This window comes from Mixophyes fleayi, chromosome 4 (assembly GCF_038048845.1).
Source record: "Mixophyes fleayi isolate aMixFle1 chromosome 4, aMixFle1.hap1, whole genome shotgun sequence".
Taxonomy (NCBI): Eukaryota; Metazoa; Chordata; class Amphibia; order Anura; family Limnodynastidae; genus Mixophyes; species Mixophyes fleayi.
In genome coordinates this window covers 134,212,433-134,238,378 of record NC_134405.1, presented here as the reverse complement: position 1 = coordinate 134,238,378, position 25,946 = coordinate 134,212,433, and the positions used below count along the sequence as shown (strand labels likewise).

At 41.0% G+C, this 25,946-nt stretch overlaps 1 protein-coding gene across 4 annotated transcripts in view; it reads right to left on the bottom strand.

Moving 5' to 3' along the window:
• The window catches only part of TLN2 (talin 2), a 198,991-nt gene that overhangs the window by 765 nt on the left and 172,280 nt on the right, over window positions 1-25,946 (bottom strand). The window contains exons 43-58 of one of the 4 annotated variants that reach the window (XM_075208360.1): window positions 24,489-24,590; window positions 23,913-24,032; window positions 23,592-23,738; window positions 22,567-22,733; window positions 19,586-19,769; window positions 19,403-19,474; window positions 13,141-13,266; window positions 12,804-12,920; window positions 12,181-12,366; window positions 11,975-12,082; window positions 11,722-11,827; window positions 5,863-5,987; window positions 5,169-5,294; window positions 1,363-1,425; window positions 572-754; window positions 106-231 (exon numbers count right to left, since the gene is read on the bottom strand). In XM_075208360.1, coding sequence (XP_075064461.1) covers window positions 106-231; window positions 572-754; window positions 1,363-1,425; window positions 5,169-5,294; window positions 5,863-5,987; window positions 11,722-11,827; window positions 11,975-12,082; window positions 12,181-12,366; window positions 12,804-12,920; window positions 13,141-13,266; window positions 19,403-19,474; window positions 19,586-19,769; window positions 22,567-22,733; window positions 23,592-23,738; window positions 23,913-24,032; window positions 24,489-24,590 — 2,058 coding nt within the window. The remainder of the gene's footprint in view (window positions 1-105; window positions 232-571; window positions 755-1,362; window positions 1,426-5,168; window positions 5,295-5,862; window positions 5,988-11,721; window positions 11,828-11,974; window positions 12,083-12,180; window positions 12,367-12,803; window positions 12,921-13,140; window positions 13,267-19,402; window positions 19,475-19,585; window positions 19,770-22,566; window positions 22,734-23,591; window positions 23,739-23,912; window positions 24,033-24,488; window positions 24,591-25,946) is intronic. The other 3 variants (XM_075208361.1, XM_075208364.1, XM_075208363.1) reach the window with 3 other exon arrangements.

Here is a 25,946-nt window from a genome sequence, read left to right as displayed (position 1 = left end):
AAGCCATCATCATTTATTTATAAGCCATATACAACATTTTTCTGCTTCTGCCTTATAGCTTGAGACTTCAGAAAAGGTACACGTTGGGGCCCATTGTACACTAACCTGTGCAATCCCACCTACAAACTTCGTCTTCACAACAACATCATCATCCTCAGCTTTGCTGAAGGCCGCTTTCTGGGCTGCTCTCACCAGGTTATCAGAGGCTCGTTTCACAGCATTGCCAGCAGTCTGTGCAGGAGAAAGAGGTCAGGTACGGATAGAGAGGACGTGAAAAGGGAAAAGGCAGAAAAGATGAAAAAAAGCAGGAAGGAAGTGAAAGGAAGAAAATAAAAGAATAACAATCCTTAGCCAACAATCCAGAAGTAAAACATAAAAAAAGATGAAATGAATGGGCTACCTGAATCCACTGTGAGCTTTGCGATTATGCTACACCAGAAGTATTTTCTATATCATCACTGACTTAATTATGGTCATAGTGCTAGATCTACATTTAGTTAAAGAGCCAGACAGCAGGCCACGTCTGTGTGACACTGCTAGTCCTAGTCCCATGTAGTTTTGAGCACACTACCTGAAGTCTTCTCATGGCTTCCGAGTCTTGGTCAGCTTTCACCTTGCAGGCGACCAGAAGTTGGGCAGTGGATGCTGCTACTTGCTTGGCAGAGGAGATGAGTTTCTCCTCACTGGCGTGGCCCTGCACTGAGGCGTTGGCCGATTCGCACAAGTTGCTTGTTGCCGCGGCCACCATCCTGGCCTAAAAGAAGTCAAGAGTGGCCAAATGACCAGAAACAGGAAAAAAATTGCCTGCAGTGTAAAAGGACTGCAGTCAATGTACTTACTAGTACAGTGCAGGTGGAGATATCCGACTGCAGACTGGCTATTACATATTTTAGGTGTAAGACTATTTCCTGTGTTACTCATGTTAAATATCACAAAGCTTACAATCTAAAATTAGATGTTGTGTGTCTTTAACTGAGCATGTCTGTAATGGGGGTCGACTGTCCTCATTGGCTGAGACTGCAAAGCATGGTTAGAGGTGTGGTTTTAATGGTGGGCAAGTGCAGGGAGTTGAATCAATGCTATGTTTAGAGGATGGCGTTGTGGTTAGTGGGTAAATGCAATTCTCGGTTAATGGTGGTAAAAAAAATGGATTACTAACATCAATGGTAGGTTAAGTGGCTGTATTAGGAAAAGGCTTTACAAATATGAAATTTCTAGGAACTTGGGTAAGCATATACAACAGGGGAGGGAGAATCAAAAAGAGGCAATGTATGAGGCCACATGGCCAGGTTCTAAACAGGGTGACCATAGTAAAACATTATGCCAGAGGGTGCATGTGAAAGAAATGAATGCATTACTTACAGCTGAAATGAGTCCCTGGGACCACTGACCATCATCAGCTGCATTAGCGGCAATCGCTCCGACCTGCAAGAATACTTTTATTTAGAAAGGAGAAACCACAAAAGACTATAAATAAAAATAACATTTTAATATATCTAAATATTAATGGTTGTTGCTGACACAAGCTTTTTTCTTTATTATTAAATATGTAAACATTTCATGTGTAACAAAACTTAAGGTACAGTAAGCTCCTCTACTGCCACACTATAAAGTAGTTTATTGGACAAAATATGTGGTCTCTGAAGCTCAATACATGAAAGTTGTAATCTGTATGAGCGTAATCCCATTCTCTTGATATTACCAAGATGCATTACATGAAAACATGGCCATTGACAAGTGATGATGCACTCATAGTGACAGTTTAGGAATAATAGCCGAAATTTAGCACCAAATATCCCAGACTATTTTACCTTTTTTTTTTTTTTTTTACTGTAGTTCTCCGTTACCTTTGTGGAGGTCTTTTAATTTGAGTCCACAAATCTTTCGACTAAAGGTAGTATTTCATATTAGCGCCAACTCTGAACAGATTTTCACAGTCACTGCCAGACAGGGATTTCCCTGGTATTTGGGTTAGACTGGTCGTGTAACCATTCTCTGGACACCATCCAACTAGGGATAAAGCTGTGGGTTACCAAATACTAAGAAGGGATTAACCCACTTCAGCCTCACGCATTGCTAATGACAAGGTCAGGGTGGAAGCCATTTCTGCACCCTATCAAATCTCATATTGTCATTCTGTTGCTGCCAAACATCACTGAGGATTTTACATTGGCAAAGAGATGTAACATATACATAAGCAAACCCTGCTTGGCTGGGAGGAAAGGTAGGAGAGAGATGACAAGACATAATCACATTCATAAATTGATTCTATTGCATAAAATTTAGTATACTTGCTTTAAGGCGGCATTCTAACGTACCTTGTCCTCTAGTTCATTTTTATCCTGCTCTCCAAATACCACACTATTGAAAGAGACTCTAGAATTCACTATAAATTTATTTTCATAATGTATGGTACACTTACTACACTTCTGTTTTTTTATATATCTTTTTAAAATACTTTATATGTATTTTACTTCCAGAGGGTAGCCCTATACTATATACCCTTTCTTTTCCCACACCTAGCTGCACAGATGTAGAATAACCCTGAGCCATGTAATAAATGTAGATGGTGGGCTTCCATATTCTAATAGCTTCCATTTTGTAGCTCTCCAGCTGTTGAGTACCAGTGACATGAAGTTACACAACAACTAGAGAGCTGCAATTCCTCTAACCATGCTGTAACATACCTGTGGCTCTCCAGCTGTTGTGTAACTACAAGTCACTGGCACTCCACAGCTAGAGAGCTGCAATTCCCCAAACCATGCTGCAGCGTACCTGCGGCTCTCCAGCTGTTGTGTAACTACGAGTCACTGGCACTCCACAGCTAGAGAGCTGCAATTCCCCTAACCAGGCTGCAGCGTAACTGTGGCTCTCCAGCTGTTGTGTAAGTCACTTGCACTACACAGCTAGAGAGCTGCAATTCCCCTAATGAGGCTGCAGCGTACCTTTGGCTCTCCAGCTGAGACATGCAGGATCATTAGGATCATGTTTTAAAAGCACAGCCAGCACTGGAATATGAACATATTTTTAAACAGTTGTTTTTTTTTGTTTTTTAATCGAAGTGTATATATTTTATACAACTAAAATATATTTATGTAAAAGGTGTATGTTTTAGGCATAATGGACATGGATCTTCTGGACCATTCTTCAGACCCCCACTGCATATGGGTGATGGGAAGAACTCCCAATGCTTTTCAGCACAGGGCTGCTAACCTAATAGTGGTATCAGACTTCCACTTACCAGCCTGGGAACTTTCACTATTATAATGATTACCAGTCAAGGCTCTGAGGCTGGTTATATTAATTGCAGGGTAAATTTGGAATATGTGTTCTTTTTAGAAAAAACAAAACAAAAACGTATTGCCTTAATTACCATGAACCACCACCACTACAAATTATATAACCAGCTCACGTCATCCTAGCCGGTTTATCAGTATAACAGAAGAACCAGAAGTGTAGCTCAGGCTCAAATGATGACCGGCTACCGGACAGGTCTCTCGAACTATTGTGACACTACAAGTTCTATTATGTCCAATGTGCTGGGACTTATAGTTCCACAATAGCTGGGTAACTAAATTGCCCAATTTTGATGTTTACAGTACTACTCAGGGAAAGAAAAGTATTGTGAGTCAGTTTGAGAACTATAGCTTTTTTCTACCTCATCCTTATCAGCATATGAATTCTCACTAACAGCTGTAGCACAGCTATAATCTAAAGTAAATAAGGGCTGGCCTTACTGTAATTGTTTTACAGCAGTCTTGAAGTACAGTAAGAGTTTATAGTAAGAGCCTGCTCCAGGGAACAAGATAATGAACAGGGAGAAAAGCAGCCAAAGTCTTCACATTTACATATTCTATACAAAGAATATATTAATATACATGCTTTTTAATTAAAAGCAGCCTGCAGATATAAGAAAGGAATAATTATTTATATGTTAAATACAAGAAAATGTGTCTCTTCGTTTTGGTGATAGTGTACCTTTAATACTGCAATACACAGTTATTTACTACAGGCAATCTATTCTTAACATCTGTTATTCAAGATTATAAAAGATGATTTCACCAATTATGTTCTTAGTTAACTCAATGTTGCACTTTTACTTGGAAGCACAAACCATAATTGTAAAATGTATAAAGATCCTGTTTGGTTAGGTAAATACACTACCTTTTACAAAACAAATATTTGTAAATTTGATCTGTAATTTCAGCTAAAAAGAAACAAACTTCCCAGATAAAGAAAAGCAGTGTGGTGCCATCTGCTTGTAGCACTAAAGAAGCCTAGTGCAAGTGGAATATTCAATATACTGGAAACGACTGCAAGCAAGTGACATAGTGTGAAAGACAACTGTGATTACCCACAGTGATAACCCAGGAGGCAGAGCCTCAAAACACAATACAATAAATAGTAAAAAAAATAAGATCAAAACTAAAACAGGCACAAAGCATCCTAAATGCAGAAGCACTAAACTAAACGGAAGCCTAACAGGAGAGCGTTATAGAGGTGGAGGAGCTATGGTGAAATGTAAACTTTCTTAAAGTGCCCACATGCCTCCAATGGATGTGGGAGAAATAACAGCTTGCATGGGCTTACAGTGTAGATAAAAACTACTGGACCATATTACTTAAGGCTCATTAGATATTGTCAGATGTCTGCTGCATTCATTTTAATGCAAGGAAATAGGGTCATACTTCCCTAGCACCTGAATAAGCAACAGTTCTGGGCTGTCACAGTCATGTCATTTACTTTGACAATTGAAATAAATACATATAATGTACATTGGAATGAAGTAAGTAATTCTGGTGTACACTCAGTTACAGTTCTAGATTTTAGTAGCAAGAGCTTTTATTAATCTCAGTCTTTTAAAATGTTTATTAAAAATGCAAAGACGAAGATGTACAGTAACCGATCAATATGACATTTACTTGTATTGTCTAACTTGCACCAAGAATGATTAACACCACTTTCTAATTAGTTGTTAGGGGTTACTGCATATTTGTGCTTTGTTAGTAAACAGCTTCCAAGTATTTTAAAACTGCTCAAGCTGCACTCGGATAACGTGGATACAGTTGGCTAAGATGCTGCCTGTCAGGGAGGGACACTGCCACTTACTGTACAGTTACCTATGTATCCCTTCTGATCAGTTGCATTACCACCATTACCCCTCTTACCTTGCCCTGTGCCACCAGCTCTCTCTGCGCTGCTGAGGCAGATTTCACTAGCGCGCTCGTGGCAGCTGCAATTGACTTTGCTGCTTCCAGGATCTGTTCTTCGAAGTCCAGTGTCTCATCCGCCTGCTTAAAAACAAAGAGTACATAAAAGGAATGCCTACTACGTTCTCAAGTCAATATATAAGAAAGAGATGCACATCCTGCTGTTGCTCTCTACTCCCCTCAGCACAGCCCTGGAGCGTACGCAGGACACTGTAGCAATATGTTTGATATATAGTTGAATGAATTAACAACCTAATATATCAAACATATCAGACAGAGGCTGCAGGAGAGGGTTCTTGGACCGATTCCACTGACAGATGGGGACATGGAGGAAATGCGGCTCACCATCAGGACATCCCTCTAATTCTGTATTCATTTTACATGTGTTTTTCTTAATCCAAAGAATTGTTAGTAAGACTAAGCCACATCCTGCCTCAAGTAGTACAGGGACTCAGCTATTCACCTCAAGGATAGCTTGGTGTAGCATTTACACTCATCCAGAGATCAGTACATCAAGAGAGGGTAGGTTACACTCATCCTTAGCATTCTACAAACAGGGTCAAGGATGATGCGAGATGACAAAGGGTAACACTGACGCTTAGTTTGGGCAAAATTAAGGTGGCAAGAAGGGGTGCTCCAAATGTACACTTACCCTTGGCTTGGCCCGGGGTCTGAGCTGTTCCAGTTTCTTAGCTGCTGCCTCTATAGAAGCTGCGGCTCCAAGCAGCTCTGTCTCAGCGATCACTGTGGGATCTTCAGGATCCACCCATTCTGTCCCTGCAATCACAAGATGATGAGGAGGTGACCAGAAACACTAGACATTAGTGTTGATATGGGAAATGGCCAACGTATTTAAACAGCACAACAGAAATTAATATCTTATAAGCCTACATTTGAGTTTAGTATTACTTGGTAGAAGACTCCAAACAAAAAAACATGGTGTAAAACCAACGATACTATAACCAGTAGAGAAGTTCATCTATAAACAAAAAAAAAAAAAAGAAGAAGAGGACAATATGGAAGAGAAGAGATGTTTGTCAGAAAGGGTGACGGTTATGTGGTTTGGTATTAATTAGTTCAACTTTCCTGTAACTAGATTTGGGGCTTTTTGAATGGTTCATCTAAAACAAAAACATACACACCGACAATTAAGGTATTTCCATAAACGCAAAGCACAAATACCCTAGAGCTTGAGTGGATGTTATTTGTATGTTAAAATATGTAAGGGTTATTGACATGTACAGTATATTTGTGAGCAGGGATTTCTAATATTTATGGCAGAAAACAAAGACAAACAATATCAGTGTTACCCCTGTTACGTGAAAAACTAGTAATGCAATGTAATCAGTGAGAGCCAATAATGCTCACACTTCTACAGGTATTCGAATTACTTACTTTTTTCAGGATTGTCAAAGAACCTTACAAAGCCATTAGCTTGTACTGGTTAGAAGAATTTATTCAAGTATTGTTTTCTAAGGGACTTTGTTACATTACAGATGAGAAAAGATATTTTTTTTTACTCACTGCAAAATCCATTTCTTTGAGTCAATTAGGGGACACTGTGAACATGGGTATAGTAGTAGGTGGACTTGGAGCAAGGACACTTTAAATCTCAAATTGTTGAGTGGGTAGCTTCTCCCATATTATGCCCCTCCTACCTGGAGCCATTCTCTTTTTTTTTCTTCCTTTTTTGTAACAAAGCCCAAAGAAGACCTAACTAACCATAACAAGAAAATACCAGCCAGAGCAAGGGGATGGAGCGCAGTGTCCAACTATCCTCTTTTCTTTCCTACCATTGGGGAACACTGTGACCGTGGGGATATTCCAAAGCTACCTCTAAGGGAGGGATTGTAAGAAACCGAATAGTGGCGGTTTGAGATTGCTTAGATGCCGGCCCACCATGCTTGTGCACACCACACAGAATAAAAAGGATAAAAAGGATATTAGTCTTACAAACTGAAGTAGTACAGTCCATGTAGCATCTGGGTGCCACGGACCACATCCAGAAGTTGCAAAGACGCATCAGAATTTGAAGACTTGGGACAAAAGGTTGGAACTACAATCTCCTGGTTCAAAGAAAGCATAAGACCACCTTCGGCACAATAGAGAGCTTTGCGCAAAGCACTGCTCTATCAGAATGAAAAAACAGAAAATGGGGGTTACAGCCAACACCCCCAACTCCGACAATCAATGAGCTGGAGATAGCGAGTGAAAACATCACCTTTTAGGTAACATAACGGAGATCAAACTGCTCCAAAAAGCTCAACGGGCTCTCTAGTAAGCGCCCTGAGCACTAAATAAAGATCCAAAGGCTCTACATGATGTACAAAGGGGGGTGAACATGTGTAACCCCTTGAAGGAAGGTCTGCACATCTCTCATTAATGCCAACTTTTGCTGAAAGAAAATTGAGTGCCGAAACCTGAATCTTCAAAAGAGAGAGACAGAGACCTTGTAGATGTTGGTTTCCTTGCCTTAATTATAGTCTGCACAACTCTGTGCAAAAAAAAAACATTGGCCCAAAAGGATTGCGGTTTCTGTAGCCACGACATCAAAGCCAGACTACTTAAAGAGCGGCACTGAAGAGGACCCTGAGCCAAAAGATCTGGACAAAGAGGCAACTGGTACGGCAGACCTACAACTACCGGCAGGATAGTACCATGTCCTGTGTGGCCAATTCAGGGCCATCAGAATGGCGGCCACTTGCTTTATTTTTACTTTCTTTAGCACCTGCAGGAGCATAAGAAATGGCAGAAACAGGTACACCAGATGAAACTTCCATGGGATCATCATAGCATCCGTGTACTTTGCCTTAGGGTCTCTGGACTTTGCAAAGAATTGAGGGACCTTGAAGTTCAGGTGGGATGCCATGAGATCTAACTCTGGCTAACCCCAACGCTGTACCAGTTACACAAACACCTCTGCATGCAGGGACCATTTTCCCACTTAAATACTGTTTTGGCTGACATAATTGGCCTCCCAGTTCTTCATCCCTGGGATGAATGTAGCAAGCATCACTGGAACATGGTGTTCTGCCTAAGACATGATCCGTGCCGTCTCTCACATGGCTGTGATACTGAGCATCCCCCCTGATGGTTCAGGTAGGTTACCGTTTTTGCATTGTCCAGACTGGACTTTCAGGGGCTTTCCGGTCAGAAATCCTGTATGAGTGCTCTGTAGATCCTCTGTAGAAAACCACCTTGAGAGGAAAAATACTGCCCTCTGATGAGAGCTTCTCTCGACCTACTGAAGAAACGAAAACTTGGTTGTTTTAGTTTAGTACTGCAGACGGGCAGAAAGGAGCTCTTACCTCCCTGTAGATACTGGAATGATCTGCTCCACTTCTGAAACAAAAAGAGTGATACCGTCTAACAGTAAAAACTGAAGTGTATGTTTAGATTCTGCATCATCCAACCAGGATTAAATGCACAAGGAACACCTGCCCGCAATTATGAGAGCAGAGAGTCACGGAAACTGCATCCTAAGATGCCTGGCCTAAAAAATCAGAAGTTTCCTGAATATTTTCAGCCAATACTAACAATTCAGGTCTAGGACTATTCTCTTGCAGACCCAAAGCCCTCTGTTCTGACCATTTATCAATAGCCTTGTGTACCCAGGCTGTAGACACTGATCGAAATAAACTTCCAGCCACCACATATGTGAATCTAAGGAGAAAAATCACGCTTTCTATCCGTAGTGGCCCCGGAGCCCGACTGCTCCCTACACCAGTAAAGAGGTGGTTCTAGACAGATGGGCAATGGGAGGATCTACCTTGGAAGAAGGCTCATCTGACAGACTCAATCTAAATTTTCCCGGCATCTACTATTTTTGCAGGTTTTTGTCAAGCCTCTGAAACCATCTCTAACAGTTGAGGAGATGGTGGAAAACAGACAGTCTATTTCTTCTGTGTTTTAAAAATGAAGTCAGAAGAAGCAGTAACCCCAGGTTCTGCAAATCCTAAAGTTTGCCGAACTCCCAGGACTCAGTCATCGAGAGTCTGTGATGTAGAGGCAAACGCTACACTACAAGTGTCCTCCCCCTGAGACTCCTCCATCAACTTCCTATACTTTTCAGAAGAGAGATCAGATCGGAGAGAGCAGCCTAAATTGAATATGGTGTTTGCCTGTCTTTCTATGCAGGGTGCTAAAGCGGCGTACCAATGCGGAAGAAGCCCTCAAAAGTTCCTGGACAAACTCAGCTAAAGTTAATGCCAGACCTGCAATTGCTGTAATATATTATATATCTTTGTTTCAGAAAATCAAAAGGTCCCTCAATTCTTTGCAAAGTCCAGAGACCCTAATGCAAAGTACACGGATGCTATGATGTTCCCATGGAAGTTTCGTCTGGTGTACCTGTTTCTGCCATTATATATATATATATATATATATATATATATATATATATATATATATATATATATATATATATATATATATATATGTATATATATATATATATATATTACATATACACACACACACAAACATAACAGAAGAGAAGCGTGAAATAAAAGAAAGAGATAGCGTTACAGTCTATGGTTGCTTGTGAGCAACAGCTATCAGATGATGCACAGCAGGAGAGTGCGATCCTGTGCAGGGAAAAATGGCATCTCCACTGAGGAAGCCCGCCAAATACAAGATAAGAAACACGCCCCCAGTAATCTTTTTCCCCTGTCAGCGCTTCCAGGACGTGCTGTATAAGTTCTCTATGACTGCTCCCTCTCCCATTCACCACTCTGTTGTGACCACAGCCGCAGCTGTACTCTCCGATGAGACCTGCTGCAGCTGCCATCCCCTGGCCAAGCCGTTCTCTTCATAGGAAGAGCTGCTCGTTGCCAAGGAGGACACACAAGTTTGCAGCCTGAATGCGCTTCTCTCCGCTCAGTACTGCAGCTTAGAGCCCATTCGCACTGTGAGTGTGCTTCTGTGCAAACCTCCGTTTGTAGGGAAGGAGAGAGCTGCAGAACAGCCTGAGGTGAGGGAAGCCAGAAGGCTACTCACCTTGGACTCAAGAGTGGAGGAAAGAATACACCCTAGTCTCTCTCTCTCTCTACCTGTATGTTAGGGAATTTACACTGTAAGCTCCAATGGGGCAGGGACTGATGTGAATGAGTTCTCTGTACAGCGCCGCGGAAACTGTGGCGCTATATAAATAAATGGTGATGATGAATGGTGATGAAAGACACAGGCTATCCACTTCCTGGGGAGGCATCCTTGAGTCTTAATAAATAGTAAAATAAAACAAATAAAAATGAATTAAAAACAAAACCGGACGAGAGGTCAAAAAAAATAAAAATAAATAACATTAATACCCTACGCCAGGGTTTCCCAAACCCAGTCCTCAGGGCTCCCCAACAGTGCAGGTTTTCCATATCTCCTTGCTGGAGCACAGGTGTATTCATTACTGACTGACACATTGTAACAGATCCACAGGTGGTCCTAATTATGTCCCATGTGATCCAGAAAACCTGCACTGTAAGGGAGCCCTGAGGACTGGGTTTGGGAAACCCTGCCCTACGCAAAAGACACTTTAAAAAAAAAAAAAAAGAAAAGAAAGAAGATTCCCCTCGATGGGAGGGGCATAGTAGGGGGAAGGGGCTATCCATTTAAAAAGTTTGAAATTTAAAGAAGTGCCCTTGCTCTAAGTCCACCTAATATACCCATATACTATTCTTCCTGTATTGTCATATTAATTCTTGGTTTTCATTTGCTCTTAAAGTAAATTTTGAGTAGAGGTCACCCCCCCATAAATATTCATGAAAACATTTGAACACAAGTTTACACTAAACAAGTAATTTATGTACATTGCTTATATGTGAAAATCTGCACTAAAACCGTAGCAGCCAGCTTACATCTATCATGTGCAACTTAGGCAATGTAAAAAACCTGTAGCAGACAGTCTGACACTTGCTTTCAGACACACAACAGCATGCCTTTGCATTCCATTTTGTGTTAGAAAAAGTGGCTAAAAAACGTTTTCCACAAAGTGGGATTACTTTATGAATCATAACAAAAATGCAGTACAATGCTTTATGTCACTGAACAATGTGAAAGCATTCAGCATTACTTTCTATGTACACATTATTTAGATCTGTGATTTCTTCACACACTGTACACATTGCTCACAATACTGCTCATCTTGTAATAGGAATGCGTAGGAAATAAACACGGAAATACACTAAGCGAAACACAATGAAGGACATTTATGAAATGAAGAGCGACTGATGATTATATATGTGCACATATATGAACTGAGTGTGCATACTAATAAAAGTAGTACTGCGCACTGTTCTGAGACCCTGCAACCTCTACAAATATAACAGCGATATCTGCGTCTGTTTGAGAATTAAACATGTCTAATTTATAACCATTTCTTCCAACACAAAGAACCTTTTGTAAAATAGGTGCCAAGTAAAAGTCAAAGAACATTTATACAAAGTACAGTTTGGATTTTTCTATGACATGTCTCACACCCCACACTGTGAAAGTGAGATCTTACACAAAGAGGTCCCACCTTTCATGGTTTCTGTGGTCTGGATCAGTTCTGTCACTGCTGACGCAATACGTTTTGAGTAACCAGACAGCTGATGCTTCCCTTCTGAGCTGGGTTTCTGCAGAATCTAAATGTATACATGCTTATGTAATTGAAGTTTTTGAAGCCATAAAATACATGGTATGTAATAGAAAACATATCTCAGCAATGGCCACATAATAATTTGTACTCATTAATGATCCACACTGTAACATATACAGTAATATTTGCTCACTGATAAAACATGTTCCAGCATCTCCAGGTACCCCAATGTACATTCTGTCCCATATTTCAGTGCTCGTTCCCTTGTTTCTGTGCCGATGTCTGGATGATACACAGCTTGCTATAGAAACAGCATAAACATTAAGCCCATTAGAATGTTTCAGTACCCGAAATTTTGACACTGTTAAAAATGACTTGAGATTATATTTATACATCTACCTTGCAGGCAGTCAGCATTTCATGAACTGCTTTTCGGCTCAAGTTGGCAGTAGCGATGACATCTTCCTGTCGGCAAGAATTCCCAGCTGCCACCGCTTTGGCTGTTGCCGTGGTAATTCCTTTGGTCATGCGTATAGATTCCTCAGGGGATGTTGTCTTTTCAGGAACCTCCTTGGACTGGAAAACCTGAGACAGACATCATTTTGTTAAATTACTTTAAGTAAAAGTAATAACTTCTGCTCCCTATACAATTGTAAAAGTGGTTTGACCATGTAACTCCAAATACACTACATTATTATTTCTTCTAATTAGGTCATTATACACTATATATGTCCTCTTGTTTGCACCTTTTAAGGCTTTTTGGTACATTTTTGGGCTGCAAATTATGAATCCAAACTTTCTTTCATTGAAATGTGTCCCATTTCCTAATTACAATGAAGCCATGTAGCATGTGTATGTCAACTATGTCCGAATGTACATAGCAAATGTGGCAATCCTAGTCCTATGGTTCATACTTTGAATCTCAGACTTGTATGCAGACATGCCCAGCAGAATTAACCATTCACACTTAAACTGCCAACCACTGTTTAGCCCATTTTATGAAAAATACACATGATCCTCACAGTCAGCTCTTGTTTGATGTGCTCAATTGTGGCTTCCAAAGCCCTTGTACCACGCGTGGCTTCGTCTTCCACAGCTTTCACAGTCTTCAGTAGGGAGGTCACATTAGTCACCATGACCTGTGGCACAGTGGAAAGGCAATAAGCAACTAAAAAACAATTTGTCAGTACCTCATATAAAAAAAACGCTATAAAAAGAAGAATTCCAGTCATTAAATTACTAAAGGTCCCCTCAACAAAACTAGAACCACTGCACAGGTTCCATCACAAGAACTACAGCCGTACCAGAGATAATTGTTCCCCCGATCATCTAACTGTAAGGGGGTGTGTATGTCATTACCTTAGCTGCGCTCTTCAACTGGTACATGGAGGAGTCATCTGCTGCTTTTCCAGCTGCACCTTTTGTGGCTCCAATTAGGTCCCCTAAAGCCTTTGCAACATCCTTAATAGCATTGATCAGCACCACCTGAGAGAGGGAGAGCTTATATCAACACACTTTGCCTTGAAGCCAAGCTGCTGGACTTGCAGCGGAGATGAACTAAGTCACCTATGCTCAATCAGCGAGAAAGGGATTTACCCCATGGTGCCACAGAAAGCAGCAATGCATCCACAGTGCAGTAAGCCTGAAACGTATGCACAATCGTTCATTTCAAGATGAAGCTTTCAACATGAGACAGTTAAGGGCAAAACGATGATGATTTTGTGGCTCTAGCAGTCATAAGGTGAAAAGGGCAACTACAACTTTCCTTTGCTACAATGAGGTGAAATAATTAGACCTTAAAGAATAATAATTAATGACTAATATATAGCAAAGGCTCTGTGTTACCCAGCTCAATAATGTACATAAAATAACTGGAGAGTTTATACTCCTCTAAATATGTCTGCTATAGTCTCTCTCACTCCTCTGCAGCGGGCTTCCATGTTAGGAGGTAAGTGCTTCTCTAACTAAGCAGGTAAAGATTGAGTGACAGCTTTGCAGACTAGCTGTGTATAAATGCACTGTGTGTATCAGAGGACTGCAATACAGGGGCTGTGTGTTATGATATCAAAGTAACTGAAGTATCTGTTCTGTGTGATATTCCATCAGGACACATCTTAAAGCTACGGGAGGAGCTTCAACTTTGTGCAGTGGATTGGGGAGGCAATAACAGAGATGCAGTGGAATGTCAGGTTAACACAGTGGCGGATCCAGGGGGGGGGGCGATCGGGGCGATCGCCCCCCTAGCAGGGGCTTGCTGCCGGCGGCTGCACAATATGTGCAGGTCCGCTCGGCAGTGACAGTGTGCTGCCCGGCTGCTCTGATTGTGTTTAAAACACAATCAGAGCAGCCGGGCAGCACATTGTCACTGCCGAGCGGACCTGCACATATTGTGCAGCCGCCGGCAGCCTTGAAGTACAAAAGGGAGCGGGGCCTAAATCGCCCCCCCTAAATCGCCCCGGGTAGGATACTTTTCTAGATCCGCCCCTGGGTTAACACTTAATTTAATGTTCAAATATGAACTATGATGATAAAATACTTTATGGTGTTTAGTGGCCCTTTAACAATTTTCTGCTCAGACTGAAAGCTTATCTTTGATAGCAGAAAATGACAATGCTTTTGGAAAAAATTAGTCTTTCAGAGTTGTAAAACAGCTTGTATCAGCCAGTAGTGTAAGGTTAACAGCTTAACTCTACAACTATACAGTAATGTGAAGAAGAACTGCATCCTCTTTCAAGTCCATTTATACACATAATAACACAATTAACAATCATACAGCCCTTATCGAGTTCTTACATATAAGATGTCTAATCTCATGTGACAAATAACCCATAACAGATTTTACTTTTGTTAAAAAGAAAGCCAACATTAAGAAGCCATTTATGATAAAGTACAGCCCATGATTAAGTAGCTTGTAGAGCAACCATCAGCAGCAATAACATGTCACAATTATTTTCTGTATGAGTTTCAGCCTCTTGCATAAATACATTTTGGCCCACCCCTATTTACAACACATATGTAATGTCCTTTACAGGATGTAATAAGAAGTGTCCTCTCAGAGATGTGTGCAGGTGTGTGGATTACAAAAGGGAAATGCCGATCCAAAAACCACATTCAGGGTTTTTAAATTAAAAAAAAATAAGAAGTTTTTACTTGTGTTTAATCCTTTTCTCTGAATCTAATGGGGGACACTGGAGATGCTGGGGTACATAGTGTGGAAGCTGGATGATTGGGCGCTTTCAAATTTACTGCTACATTGAAGCTCTTCCCCCTATACACCCCACTGGCTGTTTTCTAAACCTCAGTACTTGTCTGCAAAAGCCCCAAAAAAGACAGAAACAGGAGGAAAGAACAAGAGGGCGAGGAGAAAACAATGTTCACCTACGAGAAACAGAATCCCAACAAGGGACCAAAACAAGAACAGGAACAAAGAGTGTAAAAGGAAGGAGTCCCCCCAATAAGAGTCAGAGAGAAGGATTTAAGGCAAGTTAAAAAAAATCTTATTTTCTCTTACATCCATGGAGGACACCGTACACAGGATACATCCCAAAGGTATCCTTAAGGACAGGTGTATGCTCAGAAGCTGCACCTTTCCTCCAAAACTGGCATCTTTGAGAAGGTGTTCTCCAAAGACCAGAGTGCTGCCTGGTACAGCTGTTCAGCATAGTCCCTGTGCCATCCAAGAGGCTCCTACAGATCTAGTGAAACGCACATTTTCAGGTACGATGCCTTCCTTCCCCATGTAGGTCTGGTAAATTACTGAAGTAATCCACCTGGGAATGGTCTGTTTAGAGGATAGACAGGCCTAATTTGTGAACATCGTAGAGGACCAACAGGTCATCCATCCTGTGCAGACACTTTGTTTTAGCCAAATAGGTGCTCTAACCACTTCTAGAGATCAAAGAGAACCCTCCTCCTCTGGAAATTTAACCCTAAAGGCAGATTGACAATCTTCTGATTCAGGTGGAACCTTGATACCACAGTAAGTCGCCATACACAAGGACAGAGTGCTGCTTAGAAGCAAACCTTCCTTTCAACCCAAACCCCACAACTCAGAAACTCTTCTGGCAAAAGATAGCCAACAGGAAGACTGCATTCCAGGTAAGAAATTTTAACTTTACCGAACCGTTTGGTTCAAAGGAATGGTGCTGCATGGCAGTCAACACCAGACTGATATCCCACAGAGACACAGCAGGGGTGTATAAAGGCTGCACATGCATCACTCTCTGCACCTCAAGATCTGAAAGAAAACTGAAAGGACAGAGATCAGGACCTTCAACAAATTAAGTTTTAACTCCCCTTCTAGAACTGAACCGGTCTAACCTGAAAGAAAAGGTAGGAAACCCCTTCACTTTACATCGAGATCCACTGGTCCTGAAAAAGGAGGATACAGACTTCCACCATGGAGTCCCTAGACAGACAACCTGGCCATCACGCTGATTGTTTGTCAGAGGGCTCACTGCTGTTCATGCCTGTCTACCCCTCTACATTCCTCACCAAGGAGTGGAAGATTGATTCCTACCTTTACACTGGGATGAAGAACAAAACCTAGGTTCCTTAGAAGCATTTACTGGAAGAGAATAATTTTTCGCTCCTCTAGTCTGGGCAATGGTTTTTTCCAGCTCAGGACTGAAAAGGATCTCTCCAGAATACACAAGTGATTCCGGCATCATCTTGGTTTCTACTTTTGCCTCCCGAGTTTGAAACCAACGTGTACAACACGCTGCAACTGTGGAGGCTGAAATTTTAACCCCAATGTGTCCCATATCAATATAGGCTTCCCCCAGGTACTCAAATGCTCCACCAAAGTTAATAAAACTGATCTGGGTCTGTCAGATGCCATACCCTCAACCAACTGCTGCACCTATCTTTTCACAGCATTCCTGACCCAAGCTGAAGCTAGACTGGGTCTAAGGGAAGCTCAAACCTCTGTGCAAATGATGAAGTGTATCTTCAATTTTCCTATCCACACAATCCCTTAAGGTAGTAATATTTGCAATAGGAATTGTGGTAGTTTTGAATAGGCAAACGATGGTAACATCCACCTTAGACAGGGATTCACATTTATCTATATCTCTGCAACAGATAGGGTAAAGGACCTGCAATATGCGAGAGATCTGAAATTACTTGTCAGGTCTAGTCCATGCCTAGTTAAACAGGACTTCCAATTGGGTGGATGGCGGAAAAAAATATAGGGAACAGTCCACAATCTCCTATTCCTATCTATCTCTGATCTCAAGCATTTGTCTAACAGCAAGTACCAAGTCATCCGCACCGTTTTTTGCTGAAATGCTCCTCAAGAAACAAGGAAAGTTCATGGTCAGACTGCCTTCACCACCTCCCCTTTCTCCTGGGAAGAGCTATCAGAATCAGACTCCACCAGAGTTTAGGGGACCACAAGAAGTTGATACTTCAGAGATGTGGTGGCAGATGTCAGAATTCTATCCACAAAAAAGGATACCTGAACTTAGCACTCCTCTGACTTAACCAGATCCTGAGTCCAGGTCAATTGATCTGTCGCAGACAGGGCAGAACCCGAAGACTCTAGGGGGAGAGGCTGAGGGGAAAACATGACACTTACCAAGGCTACCATGGAAGGGGCAGATGGGAGAATATTCCCAACCTGCACCCTAGGGCACACAGCAAGCTCATAAATAGTTTGGCCCAGGCTAGCTCCACCATCTCAGTAGACGAGCGTGGCCGCTGGTCCTCTGCCTCACAAAACGCACACAGGGCATAAGTCCCAGACAGAACAAAAGACAATTTGGAGTGATATCTAGAGCAGGCAATCAGAACAGATTATCTCACCTACCACCAGGGCCCAGCACGAAAGATGAAAGATGGCTACAATACAAAGGATGGCCCCCTTAGCCAGTCAGTGCCTAGTGAGGGGGTGCTATGAAGTGCAGCCCCAACTGACCATACTGGATACCTATACAAGTCTAACTAGGATCTGGGGAACCCCCCCCCTTATCCAGTCCTGGTACCAGGGGATGGGCTGCAACCTGATCCGATTGCAACACCTTCGCAGCTCACACCAGGCATCCGCAGCTGTGGCTGCAGCTGATGGACAATGATCTATCCCAGAACTGTACACTAAACACAAGAAATTAAACAAAAACTTCATCCAGAGGCTGCACCAGCAGCCAGACAATATAATCCAGCTCCGACTAGCAAATTACAGGACTGAGATTTAGGAACAAGCCAATGGGTATAGAGTGTGGAAATTTGCAAGTGTCCAATGATCCAGTTTCCACACTCTATACCCCAGCATATCCAGTGTTCACCATGGACATAAGAGAAATAATATAAAAAACCCAAAACAAAATAAACAACAAAAACCCATATAAAAATCAACTTAAAATAGCAGAAACCAAGGTATTAACTGCACTCCTCTGTCCTCTAAACCCAGATGCAGAACTATGAATGGAAAAGAGCAAAACAAAGACCAGGAAAAAATTAGTGCAATGGTTCTTTAAACTACTTGTGAAGAAATGGAAGCAGCAGTACTATGATAATCATAATTTATACACAAGTAAGTACCTGGCTTGTAAAATTATTCTGTTGCTAAGTATTGTATTTTTTAGGAGAGGACACAGACACACATTTTAAACAAAAATTTGGCACTCAAGTGATCGTCCAAGTGTGACTTCTGCTAGTAACAACGAGAAGTGGCATGTAATAGGATATAGCAAAGCCTGCATTGCTAAACACCCTCGCACTCCTGCCCTTTCCTGAAACTGCTCTGTTCATTTAAAAGATGCAGCGGCATCCAATCAGGTGCAGCCAGGCAAGCACAACAGGACCCATGATGTGTCTTCACCATATTGATGGTGACGTCTGTTGAACGAATAATGCAGTTTTCAAAATAGCGGAAAGGGAGAAGCGGGGATGTATACAGCAATGCAGGTGAGGCGATAGCCTATAGATTGAGAGCCTAGAGACTGTATTGTTTGGTAGTAATGGCAGCTCTCTCAGATGTAATGTAATGGGCATCCGATTAGAAATTGCATTAATATTTGGACCACAAGTGTTCCAGTGTGTCTTCTGGACCAAAAAAATACTATATTTACCAAAGTGATTGTAAAAAGTCCAAGTATAATAAAATATATTAAATATTTTTAATTACACAGTGTTGGAAGAGTGCTGGAAAAGAAGATTTTTACTCACCGTAAAATTGATTTCTCTTACTCCATTGAAATACACTGCGAGACATTGGGTATAGTAGATGGGACTAGGAGTTTAGGCACTTAACTTGTTTGTACCTCACACTCCTCACCTACTATGCCCCTCCTCTCAGCTCAGACCTCAGGTTTGCCAAGTCCCTAGGAGATAGGTCACTTTCTCGCAGTGTCCCCAATGGTAGGAAAGAGAAAAAAAAGTGAAGCAGATAATTGTAGCAATGATATGGACGATAGTACTGCTGCTTATTTAGTGCATGTCTAAGTGAAGTTAGAAGCAAACAGGTAAGAAATTATATAGGACTTTATTAAGGTGGTGTGTATCTCCTGCAGTGCCATTGGGTCATTCAACCCTTGAAAACTTAAGAGCATTTTCAACAGCAATTAAGGGGGAGGGAAGAAGGATACAGAACACACGGGCCAAGCATGTTACATGACTGTACCCGACAGTGCTCCGTGTTCATTTGGAATATCGATTCCTGGCCCGGACGTCTTATTTGAAGATAGATATAGAGCTGGAAGGCGTATAAAGGAAAGCAACTGTAAGAGGTCAAAGAGACCCAAGTACTGAATTTCTATACCGCCTGGGAAGTTGAAGGTCCTCATCCTAGACCTAATTTTCTCACCTGGGTTTCAGGGTCAGCAGACCCTAAGCTTGCTGCACCCAATTTCACCACCTCTGCCAGTTGCGTAATAGTGTTGGCAGACGACTGAGCCGCCTGTGCCAGCTTCTCTTGACTAGATGCTGCACCAGAGACCAGCAGCTTTGTGTCCTCTACAAGAGCCTTGGCTGTCTTAAGGATGTTCTCCCTGTGTACGAGACAAGAAAATAATCAAGGAAAGTGTTCACACAAACAAATAAATCCATCAAAATAAATAAAGCATTTGTCAGCATCTTATTTTGTTGCAAATTAGGAGATGTTATACTTTGCCTATTAATTCAGCTTCTATGTTCAGTAAAGACAGATTAATATGAGTTGAATAAAACTCATCTACTTGGAATTCAAAGGGGATACTTTCCCTCTGCCCTACAGTGTCCTTGCCCCCCTACCCCTGCATGGGCTGTGGGACATATGTTATATAAATGTGTACCTTGTCTAACATAAAAAATATATGCAATGTTGTAATGTCAAAACCATAACAAAAGGCATATATTGCTTTATATAGGTTTTCACTGAATCAAGCACCCATATCACTCCACCTATATGTACTGCATAAAATCTATGTTTAAAAAAAAAAAAAAAAAAAAAAAAAAAAAAAAGTATTCCATACCACAGTGGCTCAGTGGCTGTTCCCTTTTGGTGGAGCGGAAGCACTGGTGTGTCGGATGTCACACATTCTTTGTGGTCAAGTGAAGGGGCTGTGCCCCATGTTCAATGCAGCTATTGCTAACGGCTCTATTTGAACCCTGACACAACAGAGAATCTGCACAGGAGGGGCACCTCCTGGAGAGAAGCATTACTTCCTGGGAATCAGTCTAGAATAATTTTGGCTTTGAGGGGCACTTGGGGGACCCTGTTAGCTAAATAGTAGGCATATTTAAAGCCCAGACTTAATGGAGCCCCCATCTCGCCCTGACAGATCATGGACAGGTGGGTAAATACCCCACCTTGCAACTGAGAACAATGTTAGAAGTAATATTATGGTCCAGGTAGATTCACACGCTAGGAAGTTTGCTCTCAATTTAAAAAACATGAAAATATGACAGAATTTGAATTATAAATATAAGAAAGTTTTATTTAGTCCCTTTTATTGGCTGCCAGCAGTGTGCTGGGGGATTTTGTATGCTTATTTAACAGATAACCAGTTGTGAAGCCTGCATGAGAGCAGTAGCCGATTGGTAAGTATGTGTCAAATTTAAAAAAACAGGATTATATGACCAAACATGGGCATTCTCACTGTTAAGCGTTAGGACCATCCAATAAGCAGAGGTGCTGTGACGTGACAACTTTCTTACCATATGTTTGCAACTGTCTTTAAATAAATAAATGCCTCACATTTATAAATAAAATGCAGAAGTCTTCATAGTCAAATTTTTACTGGCTATCAGCAGTCTTTCTTTTCTAGAGAAACCCTCCCTTTCTAGCACCTGTTGTAACTTTTAAAAAAAAAGACACCTATAATCCAGCTGTATTCCTGTACCTAAAGTTAAGAAATAATCCATGCATCCATCCCCTGGCTGCCCTGTGTGCTGACAGCTGCATCCTGCGTCAATACTCTAACGGTTACCAAGGAGTCATGGACTGCGGTGTTCAGGAGGCTGACACAGTCATTAACAAAGATGATACAAAAGAAAATAATACATTGTAAAAATCTCCACATTTCACTCTATAAACAATGAAAACTTTAAACAGAAGCTGCACATAGAGCAAACAAATTGCTTACATGAAGTGATGCACTCATCTAAATGGGCTCCATCATTAAACACTTTCATAATGAGTCATGTAACCGATGTATGAGAACAGCAAAGCACTTCGCTACAAATCTGAATCTTCAATAAAAATATATTAATCTTTTTTTAATTTTACTTATGACAATATTTGTAAAAGATTCACATCTTATCTTATATATCTAGAATATATTGTTACTTAAGTATCAGATATGTATCTAAGCGCTGTGTTTTTTATACATTTTTAATAATTTTTTGATTTACTAAAATCCATTTATTTTTTTTAAGCTGAATTATATCATTACATTTTAAAAAGCCCAGTAGGCATTTCTCTAGTTTACCATGTAACCGATGTGGATGAAGCCTGTATGTTCATGCCTTTCCATGTTACCACTGACATAAGATAGTCTAGCGAGGGGCGAGCTTGTAATTCCCACAGAGTGTCAGGATGCCTGCACAATTTGACTGCACACATGGGTAGCCCAATTGATAGGGCCATTCAACACTAGGGCTGAATGGTTGGATCACTCGGCTTACACAAGGGCCTGCGCACAAAAGCGGGCAACAAAACATTTTTCAACATTTCTGGTTTATTTGGATAGGACTACTGGACATTCAGCTTGTTTTGGGGACACTGTGATATTAGGGCTAGGCCAACAACCCAATATCACCAGTGATGTCATAGTCTGTGTCCAGTTTTGACAAGTAAAATGATAAATGCAAATATAATGGTAGTGTATTGTGTCAGAGAGAGCTGAAATTCTACTCACTCCTGAAGTTTAGAAATGTAACACTTTTCTTCTCAGACATTCAGCTAACTTACATAAAACTATAATTGAGCACCACAGAGGCAGAAAACAAATAAAGTAAACAAAGTGATATAATGTGGTTGTCTATCAGGAGTGAACCAAACTCACTTGGTTTTTAAAGCAGTAAAGTTACCCTTGTGCTTAAACATTCATGCTTAGTGAGATGGTCTTAAAATTCCTCTCATATGCAAATTGCTGCACAAAAACAGCCATTAGACACTTTCGGGGAAAATGAGCTTCTCCTAAACTGCAGGGATCCCAGGGCATCTGACATTTGGGGGTAGGGGTTTAACCAGAAACATATGTATATCGGTGGAAATCTTTAATTTATTCTGTACACGGAGCTTGACCCCATTAGTTATGTCTGAGTAATACAGAGAGAAAAAGAATCCACTACTAATTCACACACCTGTGGTCAGCAAATGACTCCTTGTTCTCAGAATTGAGTGTTCCAGCCGTAGCAAACATGATGGTGGTATCCAGATCGGCAATAATGCCAGACACTGCACTGCCTGCAGTGATGCAAGCTTGTGTTCCCTTGTTACCCGCCTGCAGAGCTGAAAGAACCAGAGATACCTGGGCAGAGATATTGTGATCAATTAGCATAGAATTTATAATCTTCTATTAAAAAAAAAAAAAAGTGATTGCTTTATTTTGTATGCCATATGAAACAGGCGAGCAAACATGGAACAATAGCCCTAGATGTCCAACTGGCTGATAGAACCCAATGACATTTTTGATTCATTCAGCAACAACCAGATCTGACAGCTACTGAGGACTTAAGGGCTACTTCACATCTGCGTACTTACTCAAACCAGTGATTTCTAATATAACATTACCACAGAGGACAAGAGATCACGACCTGCAATTGGAAGAGGATTTAACCTCCAGAAAGGGATGTTTATCAGTGACACATTCAATGTACTCTGACAAGAACTGGTACTGGCATATATTGTACATCAGTGATGACCAACCCGGCTTACATTGAGGCCCACACCAATCTGCATAAGTGCCCCACAGAGGAAGAAGAGAGCGCACACTGCATTCCCTCCTCCAGTATGCACGTGACCCCTGCATTGTGTAGAGGAAGTCAAGGGATAGAGAGGTGGGCTGCCCCGTTCTGCCTTGTTATCTGCATGCATAGACAGCCATAGATTAACTAGTCTTTTCTCAGAAATCTCTCCTAGCTCAGTCTCATAATCAACTCCTTTACCTGGATGAAATTGTTTGTTGGATGCTATTTACTGCACTATTATGTATAAAGCCACAATCTTGTCCACTCCTAAGAATATAACACACTCCAAAGAATTTGTCAATAGCTGCTATAAGCCTTGATGTTATATGGAAAGAAAATGTGTTACTATTAATATAGCCTTGGCCACGGCTGTGACTGAAACTGTGCTGTAGAACTTTTTACAGATGTGCTAAGTTCACCTTCTCAGTTACAGCTCGAGCACAATCAATCAGCTCCCGCTTAGTGTAACTATCAGAGGGGCAAATCTGCAGGGCTCCAGCTTTCTGTACCAAAAATATACAGCCATGTCCCAAATCCTGAATCCTTGTCTTAATCTGAAACCCGACCTGCAAAAAAGAACAAAGAAAGTCAAAATGAAACAAAGAAAACAAGATTAGTAGCTGCACTTAGGATGGAGATGAAGCTCAAATAAAAGACTTTTCTGCATCCTACAAGGTAGAATTTGATGTAAGGTCTTTATGTACAAACTATGCAGAATACCGTATAAATCAAACCCTTACCTCTTTGGGTTCTGCTGTGGCTGCAGCCATCCGACCCTGGACTGCTAGATTTCCATAGTCACTGGTCACCTGAGATGCCAAACCGCCAAGCTCTTCTGGACTGGTTACAGATTTGGTCATCTGCAGAAGAAGAAACCTCAATATCAACAGTAGGGACACTATATATAAATTAACTAGTAAGAAACTAAAAGATGCTAGTGTTTAGTTTCCACAGTTTATTATTAGTGTTCAAATTCCTCTACCAGCCACGATGATGTAGAATTTAAAAGGTGTCTTGTAATACAAATTATTTCTGGCTGCAATGTTTTTGGCTGCATTTGAGCGCTATGGTTTCAAATTCACCTAAATTACAATGTCAATAGATCATTAACATGTACAGCTAAAGCTAAAATGTTACATGCTGTTTTAGCTATATTATAAATACAAAAAAATAAGAACTGTCACTGTGTCGGTGCCTCATCCGCATTCAACTCTACATGACTGTCATTGTTAAATGTGACAGTGTCCTTTGCACATACAGATTTAATTAGGCAACATATTTTACATAAAAAGGCCTCCAGAACTCTTCTTTCTTACCATCTCCTGGGCAGTCACGGCAATAGCCTTGGAATATTTCACACCCGTGGTTTGGTAATCCACAAAGGTTCCAGTGGGTTCTGGTGGCGTTCCTTCATCAAGCTGTAATGACAAAGAAGAACGATAAAGTTTAGAAAAAGTTAATTCACCAAAATGAGCAACATTAATGGTGCGTTTTGCTTTTAAACGTGGTATTATCCACATGCTTTGCGGTAGCTTGTGACTTTACGAAAACATGAATAGGGTGTGATGCAATGCATTTATGCTGCTGTAGTCCGCCTTTAGTGTAAAAAAATTACAACTCCCATTATGACAAACTTGGCATGTTCATTGGTCATTCAGTTCCAGCATGCTATGCCTATTTGCCTCAGTCGCCTTTGAAGCATAAGAGGATGAGCTGAGAGGGAGGGTCAAACAAGACAGCTTATGGAAATAGTCATGTATAGAAATGGTACAGCTCAGAGCGAAAAGTTCGGCTATCTATTGCTAGAACATATTTTGAAAAGCACATAAGTATTTAAAACCTTTACACAATTTACTACAAATTAAAAACAAAAATGATTAATTTAAATGTTAAGTTTTTAAATGTTTTCACTGCACCTGTGCAAATTTGAGTTTGCAATTAAATGACCTCAAGAGTCACAATTTGTTAAAAATTTTGTGCATCACCCGTTGTCAATTCTTTTGTTAATATAAATACCCCCTCTCTCTCTGAGGACCTGCAGCATGATAAAAAAGGCTGCCAAAAATATGAAACATGAAAATGCATTCTTTCAAAACAAGTCAGAAATAGGATTATACAGACACAAATCTGGAGGAGGATACAAAACTATTGCAAAGGCATTGAGCTATCTGCGGAGCTCCGTGCAGGACATTGTAATAAAGTGTAAAAAATATTAAACTACAGCCACATTCATTCCTCTTCTGTAAACTTAAGCTAGGTACACACTACAGAAAAATTCTCCCGATAAGATATCGTTAACTATTTTACCAATGACTGAAAGTCCCGATCAGCATGCAGATTCATGTGTACACACTTACACGATTTACCTTCAGATCTGTGCTCCTCATTGGTCATAACCATCTGCTGAAAAGATCGTTACTCTGCACACTCTATAGAGATCTGCCTATGCTGCTGGTCGTGGGAGCATACACAGTTCATCATCATCATCATTTATTTATATAGCACCACTAATTCCGCAGCGCTGTACAGAGAACTCACTCACATCAGTCCCTGCCCCATTGGGGCTTACAGTCTAAAGTTATATGCATGTTCGTAAAACATAAGGTTCAGGTTGCAGGAAATGTGTAATGTTTGGTATCATTTTAATCCCCTATTCATCAGCAGTTGTCCGGTTCATTCGCCGAAGAGATCGCACATTGCATACTCTAGTTAGTGATGTTAGGGAATAAATATTTAAAGTGATTCCAACTGTAAAATGCTAATAGACTAGTTGA